Genomic DNA, 9,733 nt, shown 5'->3' on the forward strand with positions numbered 1-9,733 from the left:
AGTCTTATGAGATCCAGCTTGTATGCCTACATGATTTTTCGTTTCTTTTTAGGTATGCTTATACCTATGCAAGTGTGTATCAGGAGCTGAACCCAGGGTTTCATGCATGCTAAGCATATTGCCATTGAACTACCCTCTTAATCCCTGTTTGTTTTTTCATGTCTTTTGTAAGATGTCTACTGACATCTAAAACTAGAAGACTTGACTTTCTCTTAGCACATTGCCCAAACTTGTTCAGTCTTCAGTATTTCCCAAATTAGCCAATATTTCTGCCTATTACCCAGTTTCTTAGACTATAAAGTCTAAGCAATACACTGTTTTGTTCTTAGTATTTGACATTGAAATTCCCTCAGCAGGTCCCATTGTTTCCACCTTTGAAATAAAAGATTGACTCTGGTGGGCCTTCTAGGAGGAAACGTTCTAATAGATTAGATACCACTTCTTGACACTTCATATCTTACCTAGACTATTGACTGCAGACATCTTTTAGCTGATCTCTGCTTCTGTTTAACCACCTCTACAATCTGTTCTCTATATCACATCAGTAATGTTTCTTAAATGTAAATCAGATGTTGTCTTTCTCTAATCATCTCCTACCATTTCATTTTTCAGTGCCATCCTGGCTAAACTGGATTTCCTTAGTTCTTTTTCTAGTGCTCGAATTTCCCCCCATTTCACTTTATTAATTCTTTATTTAAATAGTACATCCTAAGAGGCATCTCATTATTCTAAATAGCACCCCAAAACACAGCCAAATATTTTTGCTCTTATTTTCATTCTTTAGCATTCATCTCTACTTAAAAGTGCATTAGTTATTTATTCACTTTGTTTCCAGCCAAACTGTCCCCAGTAACATGAATTATGGTATATGATAGCAAGGACTTTGTTTCATTTATCATCAAGTTCCAACCTCCCACTGATACCTGTTCTATACTGGTTAATTGCTAAGTGAATGAAACTTGCAATTTATGCTTCCTTATAATTCTTGTTAAGTTTATGCTAAAATTTGTCCAGATAGCCTAACAATCCTTCAGCCTTTTTTTTTTAAACTTCAAAAGAAGCCGTGGAACAAGAATCAAAACTTTAGATTTCACTTTAAATAGATCTAAGTATCTATTCCAACACCTTTGATTCTGTCCAATCAGTTTTGGGCACTAATATTTTTAACAGATTATTTTGATTTTGAGTCCGAATGCATTTTACAATGTCGAGCCTTAATTTTTAAAAATCATTCATTTTACTTTAGATCACTCCGCCGATGGGCCTCTTACAAATGGTGATGGCAGAGAGCCCCGAACAGGAGCCAAAAGAAAGCTACTCAGTGCGTCAGAAGAGGACGAAAGCATGGGAGGAGAAGAAAAGGAGCTGAAAGAAACAAAAGAAAAAGCACATTTATCCTCCTCAGAGAGTGGAGAGTTAGGATCCAGTCTAAGTTCAGAAAGTACCTGTGGCTCTGACTCTGACTCTGAATCTACTTCCAGAACAGATCAAGATTATGTAGATGGAGATCATGACTATAGCAAATTCATACAAACCAGACCTAAAAGAAAACTCCGGAAACAGCATGCCAATGGAAAACGAAACTGGAAGATGAGAGGCACAGGAGGAAGAGGCAGATGGGGCAGATGGGGAAGATGGAGTAGAGGAGGCAGAGGACGAGGTGGCAGGGGACGAGGGGGTCGAGGAAGAGGTGGAGGTGGGGGGAGAGGGAGAGGCCGAGGGAGAGGAGGGAGAGGTGCCTCTAGAGGAGCCACCAGAGCCAAACGAGCACGGGTTGCAGATGATGAATTTGATACCATGTTTTCAGGACGTTTCAGTAGACTTCCTCGGATTAAAACAAGAAACCAAGGCAGGAGGACTGTTTTATATAACGATGATTCAGATAATGACAATTTTGTGTCCACTGAGGATCCTCTGAATCTTGGTACATCCAGATCAGGCAGAGTACGTAAAATGACAGAAAAAGCCAGGGTTAGCCATCTCATGGGATGGAATTATTAACAGTGAATTAATTTAGAGTAATTTTTAAAAATAAAATCAATGGCCTTCTACTGCAGGGAATTTACCAGAAAATCTACAAAGCAAGTTGTGTGGGGACTTCTGCTTCCTTTCACATTGGTGCTTTTCCATTATGCCAGTATACATTTGTTTCAAGACTTTTAATCTCCACACTTCATTTATTCAAACAAGCCTTACTCATTAGGCCTTAAATTAAAACAAATTCTTCCCACACATATACATGTGTGCACATACACATGCGTGGACATGCGCACACAAATGCACACACACACACACACACACATGCACACATGCACACACACACACACGCACACACGCACACACACACACACCACAGACACACTACAGATTTACTACATTAAAGGAGCATTCTGCTTCTTAAGAGTAGCATGACATTTTTATCTCAATAAGATAGCCCTCTTTGCTTTTGTATCACAGAAGTATAGCACCTTCTTACAGAGTTTTATATAGTTTGTTTTTGCCATTTTGATTCCTATACCCAGTAATAATAACTTTTGCACAATACACCAATCCTAAAGGCAGCTATTAAATGTTTACAGTTTCTATATTGTAAGAACGATCTGGATTATTTTACTCTTCCCAGGCCAAACTTTCATGAACTGTACTGAACTGAAGTATATATTTATACTGCAGTTTTGGGGTGGGGTGGGGGGGTATCTTGATAAGCTTTTCATTGATTTGCTTAAATTCACGTTTAAGGTGAGAAAGGGTTGGTGCCTTGTAAATATGTAGCAAATCTTTGTGGTGTGTCCTGATGTGTGCATTAACTTTATTAAAAGAGAATACTTGAGGTATCAATCTAGACAAGGTGCCAAATGCAAAAGTTTCTTGCATCCATTTTTCTTTTCCTGTTATATTTTATTGCATTAATAGAAACTTATGTAGCTTAATAGTAACTTAAACATTTGAAAAAAATCCTCATCCACAAAGAATAACTTCTTTGAACAGTAGCTCAGCTACCTCTATTAACTACAACTACTGGAAATGCTAAGGAAAATAGATGCTGTTACTCTTACTAAGGAGAAATAGAACAAGCTTGGTAGGGATGAATACTCCTAAGTTATAAGCTGAGAATTTTCAGTAATCATATTGGCTCTCAAATGAATAGATGTAACAAATTTCCTAAGTATTATATGCTCTAGGCTTTTGTAGAACATATTTATGTAAGTAGACTTGTTCTACTGCTCATCTATCTCTGCAACCACTTACTTTTTAACAGCTGTGAGTTACTGGTTTTCATATGAGTCTCAAAAGGTAACAAAGCACCTAACTTGAGTTGTACTATTTTGGCTAGCTAATACTTGGAATCAAGTTTAATGGGTTCTTCTCTTCTCATTCCAAAGGGTTCTTCTGTTCTAGACTTCCAGAAAAGAGCCTCATTGCACTGCAAACAGACATTTTAAATCATTATTTTATAGTTGAGAAAAAAATCTTTAAAATCATTTAAGGTCTTGTTTACAGCAATAGAGTGCACATGGTTCCATAAGTGAGCTTCAGTTCTACGATCAATTGTATTCCTCAACTTTGATATCACAGTTGTGCTCCTTGGTTAGATACTTACATTCTTGAAGTGGGAGGGATAACAATTGATCTCTGCTTTTGTAACAGCAATTCTGTTGCACTTAGATCAGACTTATGTGACAAAACATTTCCTTAATGTATACCTGCTAGTCCAGGATATTTCTTACGCTGACATGTTTGTTTCACGCTTTCAATCATTTCATGCATCTGAAAATCTGTTAAGTGCTGAGGAAGGAGTGCACACATAACTTTGCTTTTGGTGGGGTTGGGGGGTTATTCTTGAACTAATACCCTTAAGCAATTTTCACTTGCAGTAGAAATGATGTTCGGGCTTTAAGAAAGTATAATGAACTGTTAATGGCACTAATGTCTGTTGCTAGAGAGCAGACCAAGCTGATATTTTTGTTGTTATTTTTCTTCACTATACCAAAACTATTTCTGGTTACAACTCAGCTGCCATTTTAACCATAGTATAGATTGAAAATATTCCCATTTTGAGAGTCTACATTTGATTTTTACTAAAATATACTATTTCAGTTATTCATCTCTTGGGCATTTAGACTAAATTGTGCCTACGTTTTCCTGGAGTCAGTAACATTTGTCCTACAACAACCAACATAATATAGTTGCTTAAATTCCTGGATATACCCAAATATGTATCATGTGTACCATTGTAGTGTGAAATTTTTGTTGACATTCTTCTATGAAGAGCTGACCTCTTGAAATGTAGAAGAATTACCATTTGTGTGATGTTAGCTGTCTGGAGCTTTATTTATAATTTATTTTGAAAAATAAGAATGCCACATTTATTTCCCCAAATGTCAAGATTTTCTAGGCTTACATAATTAGCATAATAAGGCTAAAGACATTTTAAAGCATATTTTATATGTAGTGAAATACTGTGAAATACTAGTGAACAGCATTTTGCTGTGATGTTGATTTCAGTTCTTAGAATATAAAGAGTTAGTCACCAGGGTATGTTAGGTGAACATAGTTATCATTTATTATAAAACAAACAGATAATTTTCTGTTTGCATGCAAATTATTTTCATAAGTATGAAAATAAAAGTCTGGGAAGTTTTTACTTTTTTAAATCTGGATTTCCCCCTTTCCTCAATTTATATTTTAGGTTTTTTAACAATGCTTCCTACAAATGTCATAATTTGTATCATATTGAATACTTTGTTGTTTCAGGTATCTAGAGATCTTTTAAACCTAAATGAGATCTGGGTTCAGCCATAGCAAAGAAAGTAGGGAATGAGTTAAGAATTCTGCAAATAAAGACCACTGTTCTATTTAGGCCCATGAGAGCATACACATGTATAAGTTTAATCCTATGCTATATCTGAATAATCAGTAAGCTATAATATTTCTCATAAATGCTAATGTTCAGATTCTGAGCTTTATGATCTTAGCATGTGTATATGTTTATAAAACTGAATCATATTTCTTCTCTGGCTTGCTGTATGTATCTCATCTAGCAATAGGATGCTCTCCAAAACACTCACAAACCTACTAGCCTACTAACTAAATTTGTTCTTGTATAAGTGTTTGTGTACTTGTACGTATGTAGCTTCTTTCCAGTTTGACATACCTTATCCCAGACATTATAAAAGAGAATAGTTTATATGGAGGACCCTGTCTACCAATTATTTGCCTCGTTAGAGCTCAATCTGTGCATTTATTAATGCTTAGTCATCCATGTCTTCATGTCTTTTAGATAACTGATTCTGATTTTGTCATATAACTATGCCCCTCTATTCCTTTAATTTAATTTGCCCTTTTACTTGTTTGTTTTTTCTCTTTCCCTCCCCAGAAATCAGGCTTGTTAGTGTTTTGTTTCACCCTGAGGCAAAGCAACTGAGTAAAATTCCCAAGTTTTATTCTACACAATTGAGTTCTCATACATCTAAATTAGTTTTCAGATATTTTAAGGTAGATGTTATCAGACAATACAGTGAGTAAAAGAGAAAGATGTGAATACTACTTATTTTTAATAAACCATTTTTGAGCATTTTTCAAAATCTGTAAGTGTGGTAATGATACACATCATTATATGCACATATGCCAACTGGTACTTATCTTTACAGTTGAATTTTCATGCCCTGAAACAGGAATCTTAAAACATATGATTTTCACTCACTTTGATGCCCAGCCATTTAGGCAATTACAATAACATTTGAAAATCTGAAATTAATAGTTCTGGGGGAAGGAATAAGACTTTTGATATTTAAAGTCCTTTATTTTAAATGCTAACCACATTCCACAACATCTTTGTGGTATGAAAGGTTTTTATGAATGTTTCGTTGAAAACATTCTAAGATCCTTTTAAAGCTTTTTTTTTAAAACTAATGGTGAAATATTTGCATGCTGTTTTTACTTTACATCTCTTAGCAAAGTTTCTTCACCAAGTGTTAATTTATCACATTTACAAAGTTTGGGTTAAAATCCAGTACAGAGTTAAATATTTTCATGGTGCTGTATTTTGTGGAACATGGATAGCACTCAGGTTTCTTGATATTTATTCCTTAATATAGTCTTATAGTCCTTGAGTATTTCTTTTGTCATCTTTCCTCTCGTGCTTGATCTTATCTCCACTTCTCTTTCTGCAATGAAGACTGCACTTGACGTAGCATACTTCAACCAGACTGGAAATTTCTGATTCATTTCTGAGAGAAGTACACTAGAAAGGCCCTGCAGTTTAGAGTTAAGGTGTGTTTATTTATATGTATGCCCATTTCTTATTCTTATACCTATCTTAATTAAATCTAGAATATGGGACTTAGACATATAAAAGCATGGTAATTATTTTCTAAAAAAATAAAATTATTGATACATATTGAGATCGTCATTAGTAATTTTAAAATCCCATATCGAGATACCTAGGAACCCAGTTGGAAAATGTGTTTCTTGCATATGTCACCAAATATACATTAGGCAGTACTACAAATGTTAATTCTTTAAACAATACTGTGGTGATGGCAATCAGTAATTTATTTCTTTGTTCTGTAACTTATCATCCCCGTCTTTTGTAATCCTTTACACAGTATTAACAAAACTGTACTTTATGTTTGTTCTTAGTGTCCATAAATTTTAAGATGGAAAAACATTCATTTAATAGTTGGTATGATGCTGTATATGGGCAGAACGTCCATTAAACAAAAATCCAGTGGGGAAAAAGGTAAACAAACCTGGCTTGGTTTATAAAAGATGTTTTGTTTGGCAGTTGTCAGTCATTATAAGCAATTACCTTCAAAGACAAAAAAAATATACTGGACTAATTTGTTGCCATTCTTTATGGGATGTTTACAATAAAATTCCAAGTTGTTTGGAATCAGTTGCACTCTCGCTGCTTTATGCCTTAACTCATACTAGAGATAAATTAACAAGACAAAGAAATATAAGAAATCTGAAGTTAACCTTTCTACTACCCAGCTTTAGAGATTGTACCATGTGATCATTGGTCTTCTTTGCCATACGATATTTTATTACTATTATTTTTTAATCTTAGAAACTGAGTTGCTTCCTATGAAAGAAAAGATGTTTCCTAGTTCTTGCTGATATTCTTTGGACCACCTTTCGGTAATCAGTATGATGTTAACACTTTAAAATGTGGGCTGCTTGATGCCTTAAAACAGTAGCCTCCAAAGCACTAGTCAGCTCATTGATTGGCAGAGGTTCTTGAGATGGATGGATTTCTAATATATTGTTAAATTTTCACAGCTGAGCTATGGGTACCTAGTGCTTTTTATCTGGGGTTAAATTGCCAATCACCTTTGAATTGGATGTAAATCTAGGAGAGAGAGAAATGAAGTGAGATAGGATCTGAACCTTTTACTAGGAACAGTCATCTTTGGCTTTTAATTTATCTCCACAAGTATTCTCCCCATGTCAAGAATTCTACCAAGTACAAGATAAATAAGCTGGCTAAAGACTGCTCTTCATCATTCATATGTAAGCTGTCTGTTTCGTGTTTTTATAATTAAATGAGATGACTCAATACAGGTCACCTCTTTTCTGGCAGTGGATCCATTTACTGACAGCCCAATTTTCACAATACCCTGATTGAGGTCTGGGGATACTTGTTATTTTTGTCTAGCTGTTTGATTGCTTAAAAATAGACCTCTTTTACAATGTAAATTTGTTACATTAAAAATTCTTTGGTAGCAGGCTTCGGTATTTTCTTCACTTGCTCGGTTTCTTAAATAGAAAAAGAATTTTTATGACAGAACTTCACTGAAGTATTCAAAGATTGTTTGCCTTGCTGAGAAGATCAAAAGAAGTGCTGTTTACCCTCTCTATATTATTTACCACTTACTTAAAGCTTCTTTCCAAAAATGCAGAAAATACATTGAAACTAATACATTGAGCTTGTGAGTTAATTTTTACATGGAACTTTTGGTGCTATATTGAAGCTCATGTACTTCTTTTACTGTCTCGAATTTTTTTATATACGTACTTAAGGCATTTTATGATACATAATGCTGGTAGACCAAATATAATATTAAATAAAATAAAATTTTCATGGTGTCATTTTTCCCAAAAAATTTTGGAGTAACATTTTCTCTCGTTTTGTAACTTTTTAGTAACTTTTCCTTTGCCATCTGTGGTAACTGACTTAATAAACTTACTTCTCACCTGCAGAAGAGTATAAACATCTAGTAGCATACTGGATGTTAGCATACTAATCTTAAGGACTTTCAAATCTCTGTGATCCTAACATGCTTTCATTAATTTGTAAAGTTCTACTTAATAACTTGCCTGCTCAGTGCCCTTAGAGTCTCCAATTTTATAAATTTTCTTGCAAACATTTTAAATAAAAACATTTCAAATCATTTAATGCAGGTTATTAATATTAATTGATAACGAGTTTTATTCATTCCTAGAGGTGTTGTGTGGTTCCTTTTTGTCCTGTTAAAATTCTAACTAGAATTTGTATAGTAGTATGTTAATTTGTACTAGGGATTTTGTGGACTCTGTCAAGTACTTCATGGATGGAAACTTGTCATAAGGTATTTCTAGTTTGTTGTTTTACAAAATGTCATTTTGAATGAAATATGCCTCCCAAATTGTATAATAGACATTTTAACAGGAGATTTTGTTACCCTTGGGCATTGTTCATTTAAAATGTCAGTGATGAAGTGCTGATAGTTCTGGATTGTTTCCATATGTTAAGTTTATAAATTAGAGCCACCCTTGTATAAAAAAAAATAACTGTTATTTGATCTAATCTGACCTCATAACATATATTGTCCTTGACAGCTTTAGTTACTAAATCTTTTATCACATACTTCTAATTGTAAACTGAAAAATTGTCAGGGATCAAGTCACATTCTTTCTCTGGAGTTGTGTAGTGATTTTCTTCCTATATATCATTTACCAGGAGGAGTTGGAAACCTGTAGCCTTTGTATTAGTAACAAGAAATGGCAGCAGAAAAATGGCACAGTTTCTAGGATTATTCATCTGCACCTTCTGTGTTTTTAGCACTGTAATTTTTAAAAAGCGTTAGAGCATTAGAGTTTAAAAAATTTATCCCTCAAATACAGTCTCAAATACCAGAAAGACTATCTATTGATTCGCATTTTCATTTGAAAGAAAAAAATACGTTTCAGTAAAAACAAGCAGTTTGCGTAGGTCCAAGTAGCTAGTAAATCAAAAAGTATATAAAAAAGCCTTGATTCACTGTGGTGGGTGGTGGTGGCACACACCTCTAATCCCAACACTCAGATGCAGGGACAGGGGGATCTCTGAGATCAGCCTGGTGTACAGAGCCAGTTCCAGGACACCCAGGGTTACACAGAGCAACCCTGTCTCAAAAAACAAAATACCTTGATTCATCCAGGGTACCTACTTCTAGTTTTTCTTTATTTCCACTGGCTTCCTTCCTAACTATGAAATAGAGAGTCCTAAGTCATGAATGCAAGTGTAACCTAAAGAAAACTTTTCTGTTTGCTTTTGGTTCAGGTATTTCCCAGTTTTAGTATATGTGCTGCCAAAGTGAACATATGATTCAGAATTTCAATGAGGATGTTCACTGAGTTGTGTCTTCAAAGTGCCTTTCTCTTTTGGGGACATGGTGGTTACAGGGTCTGCTGCCATATGTAATGTGAGTCACGGGATTGTTACTGATATTTCTGATGCTGTTTTATCCACCCTGTTCATTGAGCTGAT

General features: G+C 34.7%; 1 protein-coding gene across 2 annotated transcripts in view; it reads left to right on the forward strand.

Annotated features, from left to right (window-relative positions):
• LOC100751005 (bromodomain and WD repeat-containing protein 3) overlaps positions 1–8,396 on the forward strand; it is a 101,712-nt gene extending 93,316 nt beyond the window's left edge. For both annotated transcript variants that reach the window (XM_027433040.2, XM_027433041.2), the window contains exon 41: positions 1,247–8,396. In XM_027433040.2, the coding sequence (XP_027288841.1) occupies positions 1,247–2,001 (755 nt within the window). In that variant the 3' untranslated portion in view covers positions 2,002–8,396. The remainder of the gene's footprint in view (positions 1–1,246) is intronic.
• The last annotated feature ends 1,337 nt before the right edge of the window (positions 8,397–9,733 follow it).

This window comes from Cricetulus griseus, chromosome X, assembly GCF_003668045.3.
Source record: "Cricetulus griseus strain 17A/GY chromosome X, alternate assembly CriGri-PICRH-1.0, whole genome shotgun sequence".
Classification (NCBI taxonomy): domain Eukaryota; kingdom Metazoa; phylum Chordata; class Mammalia; order Rodentia; family Cricetidae; genus Cricetulus; species Cricetulus griseus.